General features: G+C 37.9%; 2 protein-coding genes across 2 annotated transcripts in view; one reads left to right on the top strand and one right to left on the bottom strand.

Annotated features, from left to right (window-relative positions):
* Nucleotides 1-1,485, bottom strand: part of fhl3 (four and a half LIM domains 3) — a 33,279-nt gene extending 31,794 nt beyond the window's left edge. The window contains exon 1 of the mRNA XM_014471551.2: nucleotides 1,291-1,485. The gene's annotated coding sequence lies outside the window, so the exon portion shown is untranslated. The remainder of the gene's footprint in view (nucleotides 1-1,290) is intronic.
* A 7,909-nt stretch (nucleotides 1,486-9,394) lies between these two features.
* utp11 (UTP11, small subunit processome component) lies at nucleotides 9,395-11,756 on the top strand. The gene is made up of 8 exons (XM_005806470.3): nucleotides 9,395-9,585; nucleotides 9,720-9,781; nucleotides 9,862-9,964; nucleotides 10,064-10,177; nucleotides 10,783-10,876; nucleotides 11,014-11,144; nucleotides 11,302-11,412; nucleotides 11,496-11,756. The coding sequence occupies exons 1-8, from the start codon at nucleotides 9,526-9,528 to the stop codon at nucleotides 11,577-11,579; spliced, it is 759 nt and encodes a 252-aa protein (XP_005806527.1). The 5' UTR covers nucleotides 9,395-9,525; the 3' UTR covers nucleotides 11,580-11,756.
* The last annotated feature ends 11,143 nt before the right edge of the window (nucleotides 11,757-22,899 follow it).

Genomic DNA, 22,899 nt, shown 5'->3' with positions numbered 1-22,899 from the left:
TCTTGACTTTTCTACAATCTCACTTCAATATGACACCGGTCTACAACAGATAGGGAAACTGTTACAAATAGTAACCTCAGAGAGCCTCCGCTGAAAAATATCCAATCCAGCTTTACGTTTTTAAGACTTTGCCACTAAATGTTCTACAGAGTCAATGCAGAGTCTTAAATGCGCCACCTTTTGTTCATCACAAGTTCATTAATGGTCTTCCAATAAATCCAGTACAAAATACGGAAGCCTTCTGTGGAAACTGATAAATAAAGCAGCTTCTCCATCCTGGTATTGTTCCACCATTGACAAGTCCCAACACTTTGCTCTCCCACCATGCCAACTGCACGCCTCCATGAAGCAACAAGTGCGCAAAAACAGTCGTCATGATGATGACAACACTAAGAGCTACACAGTATTGATGTACTGCCAACACAGCTCCACAGACGCTGCCGCACAGACACACCCTTTGCAGACTCACATTGCCATACTCCACTTCCTCCTGCCGGAGAGCAGACACGTTGAGCCTGAGGGACTTTGCTCTCTGAGGTTTTCACACACCATTCATATGGGAGCTTCAACAGTTGCTCCATAATTCCCCCATAGACACTTCATTTGATAATGCAAGCCAAAAGTTTCTCCAACAAGGCAAAGTTATTGCTACTCTTAATTTAGTGGAAATGTAGAGGGGATATAACCAGAGGTGAAATTAGAAGTGAGAGTTGGTTTAGAAATATCTTCCGCAGCTTAAATCCTTATTTGTTTGAAGTTTCAGCCTATTTTTAAAAACTGTGTACAATTAAAAAGGAATCAACATGGTCAACATCAATATGTGCAGAAAAGCACTAAAGGTTAAACTTTCTAAATGAAAGCAATGAATTATTTATATCCAAAGGTACCAGAGTCACAATTATCAAGCAAATAACACTGACATGTCTACCACCTGTTCAAGCAATTTTATCTATGCAATCTCTCTGAGATAACAAAGCTATGGAAACTGTTGATTCTATTTACAGAGTTTAAATCATTTATGCTCTAAGAGGGTTTTTTGCAGTTACCTTAAGCACAGACAACAATTATGGCTGAAAAATTACAGCTTGGTACTATATTTCATTGATTCATTTTAACACCTTTTTTACACATCAACTGTGGTTACTATGATTGCAACTTTTTCCATAAAAAAATTAAATCGGAAGTAGGTTGGGTATGGATTAAAGAAAATTTCCAAAGGGAAACTGGCAAATTCATGGATAGATAAAACTAAGAAAGAAACAGGGAGGAAAAAGTTGATTGAAGCCTTACCAGGAGTAATGTGTGAAGTCTGGACTCGCCTTCCCAAAGTGTCTGCGGTAAGTCTGCTGCTGTCAGGATCTGATCTCAGATCAGTTTGCTCCTTTGACGGGTCAGGAGCTTCACTCTTCCAGCTGGAAAACTTTCTACGCTTCTTCTAACTGCAGTCAAACCTCTGTGGCGAAGATGGATGTGGCTTGCCGGCTACTTTTGTCCTACTACTGAGGAAGTTGCTTGTGAGTCACAAGATCCCGCCTCCCAAAATACATTCCTCCCTCCCCTCCCAGCCTCTGCGACTTCAAACAAGAGCAGACAGAGAACTCCAGGCAGGAGGGTAGAGTACTTCAGGGCCCTTTGTGTCGTTCAGAGTTTAAGCCCGTGTTAAAAGTATCACACTTTCCTTTTTAGCAAATAAGCAACATTCTTGTATGTAGGAAGTAGTGACTAAAAATATTTTCAGTTGACTGAGAGGTTTGATCCTAACAGGAAAGGACTCATCTCAGAATGTAAAACTTGATTAAAAAATGGATCAGTTTGAAAGAATAAAAAAATATTTATTAACATTTTATTTAAAAAATGGCATGTCAATATTTATTTAGACCCTTCTTTGTAGGCATTGGAAAAATTTATGTTATCTTTATTGGTATTTCAGTGACCACTGGAGACAGGCACCAGCACCCCTGGCGACCTCTCTATATGGATGGATGGTATTTCAGCAATAAAATCCTTTTTCTTAAATTGTTGTCCAACTTTTTACATGTTTGTTTTTGATGATTTATCTTTGGACTCCACATCTTAGAGTTTGGAAGGCCCTGTTGCCATCACCCTAATCTTTACATCTCTTAATAGATGCTCTATGAGATTTAAGTTGCCACTTGAAAACATTAATGTTGCTTCCACTAAGATGACATATGTTAAGAAGCTAAGAGATTACTTAGAACCTAAATCTACCAGAGGTAGGAATAATTTTGGGCTCACTGCTCCACTGAATTTATTCAACAAGGTGTTAGAAGCATTATCAGAGAATGGTCCATATTGACAGTATCTCTCAGTTGAGTGGATTTGTCAGCTTCACATACATTATGTGAATCAGTCATTGCACTTCATCCTAAAGGGGCTCTGTTGGATTGAGATCTGACTGTACAGGCTATTGAAGAAAATATGATCATATTCAAAAAAATAGGTTGAAATAATTAAAGCTTTTGTCATAGGTGCATTAACCATCTGGAGGTGGCAATCAGAATGGCACAAAAGTTTTATCAACTTATTAATAAAAGTTGATAAAAGTAAAGTATTTTGATAAAGTAGTTAATGTATCTTAATAGGTTTTTATCATCTCCCACATCCCCCAAAAATGTAATGCTACGTGTGATATTTGCCTCACATTTACATGTTTGTGTTGCTGATATTTCAGTCTTCTGGTTTTACCAAACCTCTTTTATGTATTTATCTTTATTATTTAGATATTTTAGAATACTTTTAAATATATTAATTTTGGACAGATGAGTTCATGCTCCATTGAGTTCCACTTTTATTTAGTTACTGTTTTTGTTTGTTTGTTTGTTTGTTTGTTTGGTTTGGTTGACTGGTTAGTTGGTTGTTCATATAAACGTTTTACCATGATACTCTTGAATAGCTTTGTCTTGACTCCACCTCTAATCTCTCTACATGTGGCGGCAGGACATGTCTCCCAAAGTCCTCTTATGGCCCCCATCTGATCGCCCCTTTCCAAACTTTCTCCAGGCACCCTTAACCATTCCTGGGAAACATTACATCCAAATAAATACTTGTGGACAGACTGAGCACTGGCCAAACCATAACATCTCCTGCACTCTGTGACCTTTGCCGATCTGTGTATGTCCTAATATGACTAGAGCAGATTCAGACCAGCCCAGTTACTGAATTTCACTTCCCTATTTTACAATGTGTGCAGCCCTGATGTTTCATCTTTTTCATGACTCAACAAGTGGGAGAGACATTTGCCCCAATGCAGAAGGCTGTGTGTGTTACTCAGGAAAGGGTTCTCACCTCTGATCAGCTTAATCATTAGTTACTCAGTTATGTATTAAGAGAGAGAGAGAGGTGCCACCTTATGTGAATGGTCATTTTACTATTGCGCGTGTAATCACATAAAATATTAAAATGAAGCCTAGAAGGCTCAATGTGATGTATTTTGGTTTTCATTCTTACCTGCAGCAACTCAAGGAGAGAAGGACTTTCATCTAGAAGAAAATCAGATGCACTGTTTTTTGCTTGCTCATTTCAAATAACATTTCTGTAATAATTTAATATCTGTTTATCTGTATGCATATAATGTATTGGAAATAGTCTGTTACATCTTTTTAAAGTTTAACAAACATGTACCTTTAAAAAAGCTATCCTACTCAGTTACACATCCCTTTGATGGTGAATATATTTCTACCCAACAATATCTTTATGTTATAATCTTGTACAGTATATTATTATTATTATTGTTATTGTTATTGTTGTCATCTTTGTTAAGCTGTTGTTATATATTTGTAACACTTTTGTGTACTGTTACACCTGCATTTTCTCTCTGTAGGACAATAAAGGTTATTTTTATTCTATTCTGTTCTATTCTATTCTATTCTTGTAGATGCAAAATTGCTAAATAAATACATATCGGCCAAAGCTTGTGACTTGTGTTTTTCATGGTCCTGTGACAACTGGGGGAATGTGATCTGCACTGCGCTGACCCCTTAACTCCCCACAACCCCTTAATTATAAATTCTACTTTTACACTCCAAGGCGTGGCCCTGTCAGGCTGCATGTTACAAATTAAAGGATACACATGCCTGTCAATTCATTGAGGTAGATTGGGTAGGACAACTTGCACATTGCGTCTTTCTTTGAAAAAAGGTCAAGGGTGGCTGATTTAAAATGCCTCTTTGTTTTGCGTTTTGAACAGCAAGCTAAACGGGTTACAGTGAGATTTAATTTAGTGCCACAATGTAAACATAGCATTTTCCTAAACATTTGCAGTTTTAGGACACCTGAGTAAAATTAGCTCTAATGAGAATCATGCCCCTTAACACAAGGCTAAACTTTATACTGCTAAATGTTGCACTTCAGTTATAGGGTTATAACTTGGAATCAGATGACACCGCTTTTATGACAAGCAAGAAAGTAACAAACTATGATGGAGAAACCCACGCACAAAAGGCAATGGTTTTTAGGCAAAAGATGCTAAATTTTAGTGCATTCTAAAAAAAATATTAATTGCATTTAAACAAATTTTGCTATACCACAGATCTACAAATGTAACCCTAATGCTCATTCCACCTCTCCCCTGAGGTTACACTTATTCCAAGGGTTTGCATATATTGCAAAATGCTGTGGTGGGAAGTGACCATGATTTCTTACCCATTTTAAAACAGAAAATGGAAAAAGAAATCAAGTTAGGGATATCCAGATACAATCCTGACTTGGAATCTCAATCACAGCATAAAAAGTCCCTCACTAAACGCACTTCCCAACCAAGTTGTTGGACTTGAATTTGTACAGTTTTCCCAGTAAACTTCAGTCATTTTTGTTTTTATAACAGTCACAATCAATTATTGAAGCCACCCTTGCAAAACATAATTATAGTTCAATCTTAATTTTCTGCTTTGAATCTGACCCTTTTTGCCATTTACAATGACTTTGACATTAGGAGAGAGGCTGCATCAACTCCCTGTCTGCCTATGTCATGTGACCTACCATATGGAATGAAGAATACAATTGATACTCTGTCATAAATGACTTTGATCCCTATTTGAGAAATCCTGATCAAAACATTTTATTTGTCACTTGAAACTAAGTTATCCAACTAATTCTTAAAATTAGTAAAATTAAATAACACACTTTGTGTGACGCTATGAAATGAGAAGACCTAATCTGTCACTCTGGAGGACGAGCCCCCTGTGAAGGAGTACACAGGTTTTTCATTACCTTTTTAAACTGCTTCCAATTTTACATTAAAACATCAACACAGTTCTAGTTTAGATGAACAAAGAGGTTTGCTATTATCTCTTATCTAATAAGACTGCTATTTAGAGGTTTGGTGCAAAGTTTGGAGGTATGTCTGATGTTAACTCTTGGCCTCATGCCACACTAAATAGACTGGTTTTGGTAAATACAACTTTATGAAAGACAAATCTGATTGTCTCTAGCTGATAGTTTTAGTTTTTAAGAATTTGTGCTCAGCATGTTATGCTAAAACCTATCCCACTAGTGTCCTTAAGTTGTGCTGGGATCAAACAGAAGAGAACAACAAAAGAATGTTTAGAACTGCAAACCGAATAGTCTCCATCAATGTCACACCAAGACATTTACTTTATTAGATTGTGGACACTGATGCATCAAAACAGTTCAGATGAAGTTACTTTTATGAAATAACTCAAAGCTATTTGAAGAAGTAGGAGTAGTAACCTTTCTGGATAAAATGAAAGGATCACCTATTTGTTTATCAAACACCTACTATTTAGTGTTTGGTAATGTTCTTCAGCTTCTATACACCAGGGGTAACAATTAATTTTAGATATATTTAAATGTAATAATAAGTATTTTAGTTCAAGAGTCAAGGAGCATACTTGGGGCAGGTTGTGGTTTAGTACCAAACCCAAGGACTAACATTTTACATGGTAATCTTGTCTTGATTCTTTTCAAGTGGATCTTGATATATTTTTTTTTTGTGCAAAAATATTAACAGAACAAGTACTCCTAGCAACAATATGGTTTGTTGCATATTCATTTGACCTCCAAATTATCTAGCTCACCAAGCAGACAGAAAAAAAGCATTAGGATAATGGAGATTTTGTACAAATAAAAAAAGTTAAAGTTAAAAGTACAGTAAAACTACTCCTAGAAAAAAAAAATCCCCCAAAAATTTTGAGTAAGTCTAAGTAAATATAAGTAGTTACCACATGTGCTACATGTTGGTGCCATTAAAAAAAGAAAGAAAAGTCTTGGTAAAAAGACAAGATCTTCAAGGCACTTTGTCAGTGGTAACTTTTTAGGAGAGAATATGCACTTTAAAATTGGACTTTATGTTATAATTAAGAAGATGAATGAGAAAGAACAGAGGATTTACTGCATTACATTTCACCAAAACCAATAAAATGAGATGTGTCTAAACAACCATACGGGGGGAACTTTTGTGTCATGCATTTTTTTGACTTGGCTTGCTTGGCAGCTCACTCTAGATGAGGACCAACCATAGAGTGGGGAGACATACCAAAGTTGTGAGCTAAGCCTGAGCACAGAAGTCTTACAATATGTCAGCAGTGTTATTTTTACAGGGTCATATTAGCAAACCAAACGGTTCTGCATCTGCTCCACAAGGGCATTCCTCCACTGCTGACCCTGAACAAACCCACAAGCTCTTGTGCTCCTGCTCCTGCATCAGCTTCTTACGAGCCTCTGATTTCCAAAGTAGTATTTACCCCTGCTGTGGCTCACCAGGCATTTCACTTGTAATGATAAATACTCACATGAATTAAACAGCACGGAGCCCAGCAAGTCAGAGCGGAAGATGTTTTGCCTGCTCTCTGTATTTGCCTGGTTGAAACATGCTAGGGGTTGAGTGGATCAGACAGGCCTTGGGCTGAAACCTTCACAAGAAAACGGGGTCATTGGCCATCAGACTGATAAACAAGCCTGTGACATAATGTGGAAACACTGATCCCATTCACAGTTCTGCTCACCCACAAAACATTCTGCATGCCAGGCAAATCTCACACATATAAAACAAATTCCTTGTGGTCGGCAGGGGATAGTGACCCTTCCTAGAGGGGGGGATGGTTGTTGAGTGGAATATTTCCCTGTCTCACTGGCTTCTTCTCACATCCACAGACAGCTTGAAATATGTGTAAGATTAGGGGACTGGTGCCACTGTGGCTTTGTCTTTGTCTTTCGTTGCAGAAGACTATATCATCTCAGGAAGTGGACAGTGGTTTCTCCCTAGGGTAGAGCAGTGACCCCCTAATCTTCTGGGTTCCTGCAGGAATCACTTAATGGAAAAACAACAAAGAGACTCCATGTGTATCTGTCTCAAGAGAAAAGTCCTGATTGTACAGTTCCTGTGTGGTTCAAATTCATAATATGCTTTAAGTTCAAATGGGAAAGTTGTACAGTTTGTTTCCTGCTTGAGTTAATCTCTTTTAAGTCTGTTGAGTAGGTCCATAAATCAAACAGAGTTTGTAAACCCCGAGGAACTAAACTAATGTTGGAAAAATACAAACTTGTTACCAAATTAATGTCAACTGTTCATTCTGGCAAAAGCTAATCCTTATCTTAATTACTAAAATAATTTAGTGTCCATAAAGGGCAGCCAATACATATATTTTGCCTGGCTTGTGGTCTTTACAACTGAAAATGATTCATCCCATTATGATTTGGAGTTGATCTTTGTGGTGCAGCTTATATAGCTCTGAATACTTAAGGATAAATGGATAGATACATGAAGAACTTTACTTATTGGTTTACTTCATTAAGTAAATTATTATTATCATAATTTAAATTATTATCATTATGTAAATATGTTTTTATTACACAGATATATTATTATGAAACTTGGAGATCCAGTTGCTGCAAGAGACCTGTAAGTGTTGAATCTAGCATATGATCCCTGCAGTGTGAAGTAAAAGACAGTAGTTGGATTTAACTTACAATCAGTTTTTGTTTGCATGCCACTTTGTAGTTTAACTCTACAGCAACAATTTTACAAAAATGAACACAAAATGAATACATTCTTCTATGATAAAAACAATTCAATAGAAGCTAAAACATATATTTTAAAAAAAAATTTAAAAAGTGAAGTCATGGTAATTCTTTACAAAAGGAGGATCTGCAGTCTCCTCTGTACATTCGACCTTCATACAAAAAGTGGCAAGATAAAAATAAGTATTAAATGAAAGTCATGGTAAGTCCAGTATGTGGTTTACAGCAGGCCATGTATGGTACCCCATCAGAAAGTGGAAGAAGGTACTTTGGTGAGATGAGATTGATGGAAAACTTACACTATCACTCAGAGAACACAATTTCACAGAATAGAACATGGCATAGACAGTTTGATTCTTTGAGGCCTTAATCAAAAATTCAATTGGAGTTAATGTTTCATTTAAGTACATCGTAAATATTTATGAACAAATCAAAACACATGTGAAAGATTAAAGACGTGACATGTGATCGTAACTGTTAGCAGTACAACAAAGAATATTCTTTACACTATTACAAAGTACACTTGCAAGTTACCTAAAACATTTGTAAATCTTTTCATTTATCTATGAAAAATTATTAAACCAAATTAAAAAGGATTTTAATTTTCAATAAAAAAATTATAAAAATATTAAATCTATTGTCTGTATTAAGATTAAAGCATTGATGGGAGGGCCTTTATGGACTTTGGAGCCCATAACAATAGCTTAGTTTGCTTATGGAACAAAAATCAACAGTTAATAAAATGGGTTGATAGAAAACAAAATAGGCTATCAGCATTCTAATCCATTATAAAACAAACAAACAAGCAAAAAAAAACAACAACTGGTGATTTACAGTTGGTTTCTGAATTGTGAAAAGTGAGTTAAGTCTTTACCAAGACCAGCAGGAAAAGGGGTAGACAGCTATTAGGATTTAAGAGCTTATTTAAATAACAGACTTGTATACAAGATAATTTAAAACATGGACATCGGTAAAGGATGTAACACATACTTCAACACTATACTTACTCTTAAATAGTGATTCTTGATTATAAGACGGTGACTACAAAAATTAAAGGCTGTACATCAAATAACAGTTGCCACTGCTATAAATTACTCAGGCTTAGAAAGCGCCGCGTCTGAAGCTTCAACGTTCTGTGCAACAGCTCCCTCTGGTGGTGCTATACTCATCTGCAGTACCCACAAAACAATACCACAACAATTTGATTAGGATTTAAAGGGGAAAAAAATAATTTATTGTTCTGTATTGTCTTTTATTTAAGTAAGTAATAATATAAAACAATAACATTTATTTAAAATGTCATAATCCGTTAAGTTTCGCTTTTATAAAGTTTTGCTATGAAGTAGCGAATCTGTGGTTAGGAAATGAGCAACACGCCGTCAGACAGGCAGAAACCCACGTGCTCACAGGAAGCAACAGAGCTGGTGTAGCAGTTAGCTTTCTGTGTGTGTTTCACAAATAAAGAAACAACATTCATCTATTTTGACGGTTTTTAGGAGGTTTTAGGTCTCTGGACACTAACTAAAGATGTCTTCATTTAGAAAAGCGCTGAAGTCCCAACAGAGGAACCACCATGAGAGATCTCAGGTAAACATTTAGATGTTCTCTTGGTTAGCCAAGCGTTTATACTCAAATTCAAGAATGTATGGTTGTGTTTTCGTTTCAAGACGTATTACTAGTAATATTAAACTCGTATTAATTTTTTCAATTTGTCCAACCAGCCTGGTTTTAGGAAAACTGTGGGTTTGTTGGAGAAGAAGAAAGACTACAAACTACGAGCAGTGTAAGTTCTGTTTTATTCCTTTTTATGGTTAAACCTAATACAAAACATGTTTATCATTGTGTTTTTTGATGTTGTTATAGTGATTATCACAAGAAACAAAACACTCTCTCTGCTCTGCGAAAGAAAGCTCTGGAGAAAAACCCAGATGAGTTTTACTTCAAAATGATCAGCTCCAAACTGGAGGTTAGAACTAGTTCATCATAGTTTTGACCATTTTGTATAGATTCCTCTATATCTGGATCTGACAGAGTAGTTATGTGCTGTGTTCTGTCATGCTGACAGGATGGAGTTCATGTGATGAAGAAAACTGAGGAGGAGGTGACGGAGGAGCAGAAGAACGTAATGAGGACGCAGGACATGAGATATGTGGAGATGAAACGGGTTGCAGAGGCAAAGGTATGTCAGCTGGTGCCAGGCCTTTGTCTATTTCCACAAAGAGTAGTACTGTTGTACCGCAACAAAATGAAATATTATTGTAAAGGTACTGTAATTATGTAAAAGTAATAATATTAAAACTGGTGTTCTATGTAGTTTATAGTGAGAGAGCCCTTCTGGTATTAATAAAGTATATTCATTTATGACATAGATTTACTAAATAAATTCAAACCATCAGATAATAAAACAATTACATAAGACCAATACAAATATTTTTAATACACAAATGTTATAGCCAAGATATGAGCTACACAATTATGACAAAAATCTCTGACTTTACACTAGTTTTGTAGGTAGTCTTTGATACACTCCAGAGGAAGACTAAGTCACAAGTCATTGCTTGTGCTGGATCCAAGTATATTACTGGCAAGTTGAGTGAAAGAAAAAAAGTGCATAGGAAACAGGCATAGTTGTCACCTTGTGAGTATTATAAAGCTAAATACCTTTTAATTTTGTTGAAATTCAGAAGGTGCAGTTGACAAGTTACTGAAGAATTATATAGAATACATGCACAGTTTAAGAGAGATAGCTTAAACATATACCTGATAATAGTGCTTTTTTTTCAGAAAATAGAAAGACTGAAAGGAGAGCTTCATCTTCTGGATGCAGAGAACAAACAGAAGAACAAACACACTTTTTTTGTTGATTCCAACAAGAAAGGTAAGTACAGAGGTTTAATAGATAAAGGTTTGAATAGTGATTGCTTGGAAGATGATTACTGCTCAATTGGTTTGTGTAGAACAAACAGTTTTGCAGAATTGATTATGCAAGATAAATTTTTATTTTTGTGTCCTCAGTGGAAACATTTAACCTGGCCAGCCACCTCGGTACTCATCCAAAGCTGGTGGATCGAGTGTACAACAGACCAACTCTGCAAACATTGGAGACCAAAAGCATCAAAGGATCTGTGAAACCAAATATTATTAATGTTAGTTTTTGCAGTGTTGTTTGCTCAGTTTTTTGTTTTTTTTGTTTTTCAGTCACATGTGCTATTTACTGAGTACTATCTTCAGTGTTTTGGTTGTTAATTATTTTTCTGTTGAGCCCAGTGAGGTAAAAATCCCTCCTGTTTGCTTCACCTGTAGAAACTGGCCAAGCAGAGGAAGCATCAGTATAAAATCCTCTCTCAAAGGATTGACAGAGAGAAGAAAATGTTTGTCATCAGCCAGAAAATCCAGACCCGTAAAGACCTACAGGTGAGTAGTGCTAAACACTTGAACACCAGAATCCTTATTGTCAACATGTTTATTCTTCTATATTTTGTTTACTTTGGCTCCAGGATAAAAACAAGAAAGTGAAGGTGAAAAAGGAGACACCTGACAGAGCAGCCATTTACAAGTTTGAGTCCAAGAGGAAACGCTAGGAAAGGACAACTGTGGACCAAGTTAGTTTTTGGATAAGATGCCTACAAAGTACTGAACTCACATTTGATCCCAGGAAATCCAGAAGAGAAATAATCTTTTTCACCAAACTGTTGGAGTATTGCCATTTAGTGCATATTTGTGCAAATACTTTAGTTTTTTTCAAATAAAAATCTAAATGCAAATTAATTTCTCATTCAGTTAATTCAGTGAGATGAGTCGCTGTTGGCTTTGCTTACAAACTTATGAGTTTCCATAGTTTTGGAGAACAAGTGGATGATTCCTGAAGTGGCCCTAGGCTGAGTTTGAAAAGATGCAATCTGATCATAGGAGCTGCTTAAATGGTGGAATTATATTTTAAGTTACCACCAGGGGGCATTAGTGTTCTTTGACTATAAAAATACATTTTCTAATATATCTAATAATTATAGAGGAGCCCAGGATGTTACTTTTGTGATTTACATTTTAAACACCTTAAATATTTATTTAAACCCTATAGATTCATTTAGTAGTCTTTACATATTTTGATCTAAATATGAGAACCCCTCTGACTTAATTGTTCAAATCCAAACAAGGTATTTTAATGTGTCCTGACCACCTCACATGTTGGGAAACAAATCAGTGCAAAAAATCCTTAACCAGGTGTAGTTTTTTTCTGTTTTTCTCATTTTCTGATGCTACACTGGTGCGGTCTTGTTCAATTGCAGTGGATTACCACCACGTTGTGTTTTGGGCCATGGCAAGATAGTTCAATAAGTAAGTTAATGTGATTTGTGTTTGATAAACAACCATCTTTGAGTATTTCATCTGCCACTTGGCACAAAAATTGCACCTTTTCAATGGCCCATTCTGCCATTTCCTTAAGGTCTCGATATGCTCAGTTGCTGTTGAAAGTTTTATAAATGATGGGTTTGATTCTGGAAATTAAGTCACTTTCATGACTCTACTAGTGGTGCCAATCAATGATTTTTACTTTTTTGAAGTTGTATTTTCACTTCAATTCAGGTTGCTTAGAAGCCTGGCCAAGTAGATAAAAGGAGCTGGTACCAGTATCTAATCGAAAACCCTAAAATCGAGTTAAGCTGCGTTGGTACATGTGGAAATGTGACTTTTGAGAGGAAACAGCATCACACCAACCAAGAAACACAACAGATGTGTCAGGGAGAAGTGTAAAGCAGAGTTAAAATTTAAAACAATATGCCAAGCTTTAAACATCTGATGAGGCATTGTTCAATACATCATCTAATCATCCACGAAAAGTTTAGATCTAAATCCACATTGTAAATTTTGACAATAAATAAAAAATGCACAATACAGGTTCTCTCTATTTAATCAGACTGAGCATAAGCTAATTTGCAAAGACAAACTGGCAAACCTTTGAGTGTCTCAATGTGCAAAACTGATAGAAAGATACCTCAAAAACATGCAACTGCTGCCAAAAATTTATTTTTATATATATATAAAACCTTTTCAGGGTATCATAGATACAGCAAAACAACTACACACTCTCTGACTACATTTAATTTCTGTCTTTTTTTGTGATTACACATATGGGATAAGCTCCAAGGCCTTCTTCAGCCAAAGTTGGAGACTATGCTGAAGATCTGGCTCCCACCAGCAGATTACAGTGAAGCTGGTTTGACTGTTCATTGTGGTTTCAGCAGCTTCATAAGCAGAGCCCATCCATCACCTTCAACAAGGAGACACTGAAGGGAAAGGAAGGAGAGAAGGCATCGGACAAACAGACAGCTCAGGATGAACCACAGTCCACCTGGTGTAGCTGTTTAAATTTTAAATTAAACCGATCAGCTTTGAAATTATTGAAAGATTGAAAACAAATCATTTAACCTGCGAACAAGTGGTTGTTTAAATGTTTAAATTTAATTATATAGACACTGGAGAGCTTTACTTCCATGTCCCAGAACCCGATCATTCATTTCAGACTTGATGTATCCTGAATGCGTTAGTGAATCACATTCTCAGCCTGCCCTGTGATACTGCGTCACGATGCTGAGAGAGCGTGCGTGAACCAGGACCCCGGGGCCCACTGTCCGTAAGCTGAGGGGGTGTAGGTCGTTAAGAGGAGCCCAGGGGTCAAAACACTGTATGCGCAGTTCCGGGACCCCTCCCTGACTATGAGACCTGAGCACAGACAGGCCTCTGTCTCTTCTCAAGCTATCCTTTTATTCCCTCCTCCACCGAAGGGGCTCTTACGCTGGGGCGCAGTGGCAGAGCTCAGGGGTGGGCAGAGGGTGACCTCCTGATTTTAAAGATATAAACAGGCATTCCTTCTATTGTCATAGATCTCATAACTCATTTGGCTGCTCGCACAGGCCATTTTTCCGTCCCATATGCCATCTCTAAAGTTAATGACCCATGAGGTTTGTTAACGAATAGTCACGTTTTTCAGTGGGTGTTCAGGGTGTTAGCGGCACTGCTGCAGGGTATGACATTGACCCTGGTACTGTTGAAAAGGGAAAGTATAGCCTGGTTAAGAGGAAGTAATGAACAAAAGAGTTTTGTTCACCAAATGTAGATATTAGAGAATATAATAGTCCAAATTCACACTTTAAAGACATGTTTACTTCTAGTATTGTATTATTCAGTTGAATTGTCGCGGGTTCTTAAATTGAGATCCATCGTTCGTATCCTTCAGAGCCCAAAATTAGTTTTGTTTGCCCAATCTTGTGGTACCACTACAGTTAAAAAAATTAATTATAAATTGCTTGCAGTTTGGAAATGTTTGAATATAATGACAACTATCAGATTTTCTAGAGTGCACTGAACAGTGTATCTGAACTAAAGCTGGTGACTATGTGAATTAAACCAAATGTCTTGCAGATGCTAATAAATGTATCAATCTCCTTGGTAAAGATGTGTAATAAGAAAAACCATCCAAAGCAAAAAGTGTAAAAACAAAAAAGGAAAATCCAACCTTTTTGAGCTATTTTTGTCACTGGCGACAAAAATTTGACTCAAGTAATTACCTGTTACAAGCAAAACCCCCTTTCAAAATAAGTTGAACTCAATGTGAACTTCATTTACATTCGAGGCACTTCTGCTTAAGAATCTACAAGTTTCTGTTTCCCTGGGGGGCAAATATGACACGAAACAGAGAGACCATTTCTTTTAGCCACTGGCCACCATGCACATGGAGCAGAATGGTTAGGGAGGCAAAAAAAAAAAAAAGTAAGCCATGAATTTCATGGCTTACTGTGTGACACATTGGGGTCACCAAGTCACGGTAACTATCAGAGACTATATACCTGTCTGTCAGTTTTCTGAGAGACATGCCAGGAACAAGTACTTTCGGTGGTCTTAAGTAAACATAACATGTAAAGTTAGCTAACCTCTACACAACTGTGCTTTATTCAGGTGGACCACCACCTCATACCCATTGTTGGGTACAGAAGAGGATGTGTGAAGCTGTGCATCTGGGAACCTTGTAAGAATGTTATCATAAACTTAAAAAAATATGATGCCATATAAAGCTAAAATTTGGTTTACTCTGATTAGAAAAAAACTAAAAGCAAGTCTGTATTTGGTCTTTCAATAGGTTAATAATCCAAAACACAAATCAGCCTGCTTCTCACCTACCAGATCTAAATCATATGGGAAACCTGTAAGGTAAACTGAAGCTCCTGTAATAAAAGCTGAACTTTTTTAAAGGTTTTTTTTTACACATCCTGACCTCAAAAAACTGGTCTGCATCTGTAGGCTATGTACGGATAATGCATTGTGCTTCTATTTCTCACTCATAAATTATGATATACAAATGTAGATCTCCAACACTATTTTAACCTTGTACTTGCTCCTCTGAAAATCACAAGTGCAGCACCTCCATCCAGCTCCTCCACCAGGTTGCCCTGCATACTGATCCGAGGTTAAGGATGGTTAAGGACAGTGCTAATCGATCCCCCAATTACTGAGAGCTGAAGAACGAGAGGTGGGGAGACGAGAGAGGCAGCATGGGATTTTAGTGTTAGGAGGGTTGCAAAGGGACGATGAGAGCTAGTATTTATCTGTGAATCCCTTCTCTCCTTTAACTTAAAGCTGGGTGTCATGGGGCTTTTGAAGTTGTGGAAAGACAGTAGGGACAGAAGAGTGGGGGGAAGGAAGAGGCAGTGTCTTTCTCCATGGCAGAGAGGGAAGATGTCTGAAGGGAAAATCTTTGCGGCCTTGACAGTGCCCCTGATGTGCATGCCTTTTTTATGTGCGCGTGTGTGTGTGTGTGGATATCAATATGTATCGTAGCATGTTTGTGTGGGTTTGCATGTGGATGCCCGAGTTAAAAGTCTGGCTCTTGCGAAGAGGTGGGGATCACAGAGCCTCCTTTTTAAATTGCCGCTAATGAGCCCTGGCTGGCGAGAGGTACTCGAATTGATTAAATTTGCATGGGAGCCTAAATCATGACAGGGGCCTCATACTTGTGCACCCCACCTCTAGATGTGCACATACTCGCATTTATACACACAGGACCCCTGCTATGCCCCCTCCTCCCCATCAGACCTACAGGGGGTATCTCTCTGCAGGAGAGAGGCCCAGGATGCACCAGGGGGAGGATGTGTGTACACACGGGTGTGCGTGCGTGTGTGCGTACGTGTCTGTGGTGTTGAACGGGGCGTGGAGCGCACCCATCTGCCTCGGCATTACTGTCAGTCCATCATTCAGGGGAATGCCAGGTTCGTGCCTTGGGGACGTGTTCATTACGCTTTAACTACCGGATCTGTCCTTGTCTTGCAGCCTCCTTGTGTCATTGTCTGCCTCAGATTGCATGTATGTATATTTATGCATGCGTCAACATGCATCACAACATTTCCTTCACATGAGGACTGGTATTTATGGAGTTTCAAAGAAATCAGGGATTTAAATAAAACGCACAAGAGGACAGGTTTATACAGTAAGCTGTGGGTTTGTCATGCCCCTTTTCACTCCTTTGTAATATTCTCAGCATCTTAATCCACCCCAACTCAAAGTTTTTAGTGTGTTTCTCTAACCTTCACTTCTCTAATGGAAATTGTGTGACAATGCATGATGAGAGCTGTTTCGCGTCTGTGTCGTATCTGCTCAGATAGCACCGTGGTGTTAGGATGGATGTGTGCGTGCGCTGGCAGGGGGACAGCGCTCGTGCGTGGTTAGCCTGGGTGATTGCAGTAATCAGATGGTTGTGTTAATCAGAGTTTGTTCGTCAGTGGCCTGATGAGGGGCGACGAGGGCCGCTGATTGTAATGCGATGCTTCGATCGGCATCTCTGACTACTTACGCAGACAAACCGGCAAGAGAATCATTATCATACAGTTTTGTTTTCTTTTTCCCCCCTTTCGGTTATCCGCTCCTGAAAACACCATGGAAGAAGTGTAAACAAACAAGCAGAACAATACGGTGATAAATGCAGAGAAGTACTGTTTTACTGGAAAGATCCAAACTCAATTATTATTACACGGAACGTTTTCATTCCAGTGGACAGAGCGGCACATTGTAATATCATGGGTTATATATCACTGTTTAGGTGTCAGTGTCACCCCGTTTGAATAACAAAGCCAGGGGGAGAAATGTGACAGGGTGAAAGGGGTTGGGGGGCGGGGGATAAAATTGTGACCCCCTGGTTTATAGTCTTGCATCAGATCTTTGTCTACTCTCCCAACCTCATCCCCCTTTCTTTTTCTTTTTTTTGTGGGAAGGAGTTGCTGACGCTATTATGGCTGCCTCATCAGCCAAGTCCCTACAAGGGCTGATACAAATTAATTAACCTAATTAGAGACTGTGATTGCGGGTGTGATTATAGGGGATGGGAGCGAAGGGAGGGAGGGATTGGGAAAATGTGGCAGGAGGGATGGCTCATGGAGGTGGGGGTGCGCTGGCAGCCATGGCCCAGGCGATGATGAGCCGGGAGGTGTGGGAGAGGAGCCAAGATGCTCTGCATGACTAATGAGGAAAGCTATAGCCAGATTCACTGCCTCTTTTTATTTTCTTGATTTTTTTATACACACATTTTATTTACTTTTATTTCATTGTTCTACTTTTCTTTATATTAAGCATTACTGTGCCAATCAGATGTATTCTAGAATTATTTCCAAAAACTCCATTGCATATTATTGATAGTTTTTGTGATGGACCAACACAGACAAGTATGACATGCATGGATTTAGTCCCTTACAATATAGTACCCCTATATAATGTACTATAAAAGTTAAATAATAAGCAAGTAGTGTGGAATAAAGTATTGATAAATACAACTGTTATGTTACGTTGATGTTAAATAGTCAGGAGTATGCCACAACTTCAAACCGATCATAATATGGCCGTCCACCTATAGCTCCAGTGGAGCTGCAGAGATCCTCAGCTTGTTGAAAGAAATCCATTAGAAGTTCTTCTGGTAGATTAGCATACATCATGTAAGAAACACACTATGGTGAAACATAGTGAGTGCAGTCCTGTTATGGGGATGTTCAGTTTAGCAGAGACCAAAATAGGAGGGTTGACTGGAAGAGTAATAGAGTTAAATGCAGGAAAATCTTGGAAGATAAACTGTTAAGAGGCTTATGACTTAAGACTGGAATAGAGATTTACCTTTATAGGGCAGTATTCCAAATTCTGCAGCCAGATCTACATCAGAACGGTTTAGATCCAATCGGTCTTAGTTTGAGCTATTTTGCAATGGAGAATTTTCAGTCATTAGATGTGCAAAGATGCTAGTTATCTACTGCAAAAGAATTGCAGATGCAATGGCAAGGAAAGACATTTCTATAAAACATTGACATGTGGTGGCTGAATGCACACAACTTTTTGTCTTATAAAAAATTAAAAGCCATATATGTTTCTTCCACCCCTTCACAACTTTGAGCTGCTATGTCTTGGTCTATCACATTGAATTTCATAAAATTTTAAGTACATTAAGGGTATAATAAACAACAATATATGAAAAATTCAAGGTTTATAAAGACTTTTGCAAGCTACTGTATCTGTAGAAGTATTCTGTTCTTTAGTGTGCTTCTGTTGTGTTTGCTAAGAGTTTTATATGACCTTCATGGCAGAAAAAAATTCATTTCTGAATCTATGGAGTTCAGCTCTACACTGTCTCTTAACTGGACTCCCTACAAGGAACAGAACTGCCTTGTGCGAATACACATAGAGTCACACTCATACATACAAGCTCATGCAATATCTCATCCTTTCATATACACTCTGAACAGCAGCTCAGCTTCAGTTGCACAGACTCTCTTCCTTACCCCACAGGCACACAACAGAGGAATCGCATTTTAATCTCAGTTTATTTGTACTGGAAACAAAACAAACGTAGTCCTCAGACTGAAGGAAAATGTATTTTCATGCTGGCATCAGCAATTCTAATTTTTGTAATGAGCTGAAGAAGAAGAAGGGTGAGCGTAAACACTTAGGTATCAGTAAATAAAAAGAAACTCCTTAGAAGGTGCTGTTTCATTTATTTTGTTGTGCCAGAAATACAATAAATGCAGGTAGTGCTCACCTGCATTGTCAAATTTGAATATGAGTATTTTTTTATGCACCATTTGAATTTTGCCTTTTGAATAGTTGCTTACTTTCTCCATTCTGTGTTCTCAAATATCTCCTCTGTCTTCCCCCTTACTGTCTTATTCAGTCTCAGCCACAGCATCAGATGCAGGGAAATGATTAGGAGCTCACTAGCAGTAGGATGTCTTCATATCACTACTCTAATCTGAAACCCTAGAATTTTATCCTTATTTCAGATAGTACTGTCTTCAAAGTACTAGGGGAAAAAAGTGTCCTTTTTAGCAGTTTTGTCCAAATTCAAACAAAAAAAGATGTTAAAAGTCAGACTTTGTTAGCTCATTTTTTCAGCTTGAATAGCATTTAAATGATATATGTGTAGACATCTTTGTGTTGTCGATTACTCACCTTTAACAACTTACCTGTTTTCATGCGTTGTTTAGAAGGACAGTAAAGTTGTCTTTTGGATTTTGTTTCAACAAATTCTACTTGGCTGTCTTGTATTCCTCTCTTGAAAGTCTACAGCTTTAACTCTAACTATTTTACATGTATGGAACATATCAAAGGCAGGTGTTCAAGGAAAAAGTAAGAGAAACAGTAAGGGGGTAAAAATCACTGCAAGAGATATTTTACTATTGATGTCATATGCCAGTGAATATAGCATTTACTATGCCTATGTTTTAATAAATCATTTAGAATTTTTTTCAAACTGGTTTCAAACAGAAAATCACCTGTCTTAAGATGTTGAGGGATTTTTCTTTCAAAATTTTTTGTCTCTGGGTTTAGAAACAGTGCAGATAAGCAAGAGTCATGTCAGGTGGAAGGTAAATACAGCACTTAAGGATTCCCCTTTCATTCTGTGGTCATACGTTTTAATTAAATCCCAGAGAAGAAGAGGACAGGTGAGAGCGATAGCCCTGCAACAAGCTGATGCTATCAGGAGTTCAGGTAAAACCTCTGGGAGATGTGTTACAGAACGTGTCTATGTGTAAACAGAGCACATACACACAGTTGTGGAAATGCAGTATATGTTTAAGCATCTGCATATTACACATGAATGCACACCCCTACAAAAAAAAGTGCTTGTGTGTTTGTGTACATGTAGTTTCTTTGCACTGCTTTGCCAGCCAAACTGTTGTAGCAAAGCCACTATCAGGTATTTAGAAAGAGTCATGAATATGGATGGGTCGTGAGATGGGACTGATGTTTGTCCTCTAAGAGAGAATGTAAGGAGAATGTGCTCCCTTCCCTGAAAGATCAATTCAGAGCCGCTCACGGAGCCGGAGCAAGAGCTCTGGAGTTAGGTGGGTGCTGGATAGACGGTTAATAAAATGGGATATGGAGTCTCCAAATGAAAAACATGTTAACTATGGAAGCATTCATGCTTCCATAAAACAAACACTGGCCCCAGAGGACTGAATTAGTAAGTAGAACTTTGTAGCACCTTTTACATCTAAAAAATGACAAAGGGCTATATGATGAATTGTAACCATAATAAGAGAAAAGCATTGAGGAAGATTTTTCACTTTGTCTTTAATTTTTTAGTTTCATTCTTTTGTCTCCATACCAAGCTTTTCCTCTATTCGCGCTCTCCCTTTCACATTTGTCTGTTTATAATTGTCGAAATCTGTCCCTTTTGTTCTCTTCAAAAGATTTTTGTTGTCATTCCTTTAATTGTATTTAGTAACATATACATCAAAGGTTTCATTTCATTAAGCCGCCTATTTTAATATGGATCTTCATCATAACATAGACAACCAGACCCATCATGCTGTTTGCGAAGCAAGACAAAACACATGGAAGACAATATGAGAGTAAAATTGTAAATCTTTTTAATTCTCATCACATTTGACTATTGTCACCTAGTGTATAGACTGACTCCATTTGAACCAAACTTATTACCCATTTTTAAAGCTACGTCTCAGTCATTATCTTTCCAGGTAATGCATGTTCAATCCAAGGTTGTTTCACTGAGTTCCTGAATCGAACATTTGGTTCTTTACAACTGACTAAAAAAGTCCACAGTAGAGGTCGTTACACTGAAAAAAGGGATCAGAGGACATGGAGCATAGGGGCAGGCTGCAGCGCTGTAGTACAATGTACCTTTCAATGCTAATCACTGAGTCATCTATCAGAGTTAATATGTGAGCGCTAAGCAACCTGTACATGCATTAGACCTACCCAATTATCATAATGGGTTGGTTTTTAATATGGTTAATAGGCTGGCACGACCTTGCCCATTCACTGAGAAGGTACATGAACCCTGCTGATGTGGGATGGACATATTTAGAGACTAAATGACCATTAGAGACTTCTAGCTGTTATGGGTCTAAAGTAATGCATGTGAAAAGGGGAGCTAGATTGAAGGACAGTCTGCTAGATGACAAACAGGAACATTTATGACATAAAGTTGATGATATTAAAGTGGAAAAAAAGCAGAAAGGGTGACGTATGCTGCACAGAAAGGATATTATTGTTTATTTGCTTCTCTGGGTGCGCATAAGGGTACAAAAGAATTTTTAGCATGCAGCCATCTTCACATCTGAGAGTGCTGCTGTAGGAGCACCCTGTGGGCACCACTGGGGAACTACGTCAGCGTGGGTGCAATGTGGTCTCAAAAGGGCGGCTGGACAGAGATGAGAAGGGGCAGAATCTGAAAAATGTGCCTCCACAAAACCCCGGGAGGGGTTAACATTTTGGTTTTCTCTCAGTCTTTGTGGTGGTGGACAAATGATCTCAGGAGTCGGACAATAATGTTTTTTATGGGACTCTAAATGTTGAGCTCAACGAGGTCATTGTGGGAGTGTAATGACCAACACGTGGCCAGTCTTGAACTCCAGCAGCCTCACAGTTGGTCAGGGGGGCAGAGGGGAGGAGAATAGGTGGGAGTGGAGCATGGAGTTGCCCCTCCGGATTTTCTAACAAGTCCTCACTTTGTTCGTATGGGCGACAAGAGTCACTCAGAACAAAATACCTAGATGGTCAAACTATGTCAGGCCTGAGCAGACTTGGTCTCATAAACTAGCTGGAGAGATAATGTTTCCTTGGTGCTAATCTGTTCCTGGGTGCCCACGCCCTGGCAGCTGGTGAACAATACCCCCTTCCTGCTTCAAACAAAAATCCTTTTCTCAGTCCCTCTTGTCAGATTTTACTGCCTATCTCTCTTCTTCTTCTGTGTATGTGATTTATTTGCTCCTCAGTCATGATAAAGAACTTCACTGTAGTCTAGCTCTCCACATCACAGTCATGTAAGAAAGCTTTGTGTATGTTGACTGGAAGATGTTGATACATCATATTATAAAACAGAACTGCTGATTGCATAAGGAAACAGCATAAGATATTGTTACAAGCTGACAGTTAAATTTTATTTTTTTTAATTTTTCTAATATATGACTGATCCATATTAAAAAGACCTGACTTTTAAAATAATATTCTCCCAGAAAATTTTTGTTTTTGAATTGGATTAACATTTAGGTCTGGGCACTGAAAGGCCTATTTTGGATTCCTAAACATGCCCAAAACCTTAAACACTTTCACACATTTCAAGAGTGGTTAACATTTATTTGAATCTTGGATATGGGGGGAAAACAAGTTCAACAATATACCCTGAGCTGCAGTCCCACTGACCAGTTTTACCTATATCAATGAAAATCTATATCATCTTTATGAATGTAAAAAAAAAATAGTTATGCCCTAAACCAAATACAGCAAATTTTCCTAAACCAGGTTCTAAATTATGCAGCAAATTAACATTAATTCTTCTTTGTTAAAACTTAGCTTGGCTGGGGAAAAACTGATGATAATACTGACCAAACTTAAAAGGTTTAACCAGGA

Source organism: Xiphophorus maculatus, chromosome 3 (assembly GCF_002775205.1).
Source record: "Xiphophorus maculatus strain JP 163 A chromosome 3, X_maculatus-5.0-male, whole genome shotgun sequence".
In the NCBI taxonomy this organism is placed as follows: Eukaryota; Metazoa; Chordata; class Actinopteri; order Cyprinodontiformes; family Poeciliidae; genus Xiphophorus; species Xiphophorus maculatus.
The sequence above is the reverse complement of the archived record's forward strand: the minus strand, read 5'-3'. Positions and strand labels throughout refer to the sequence as shown.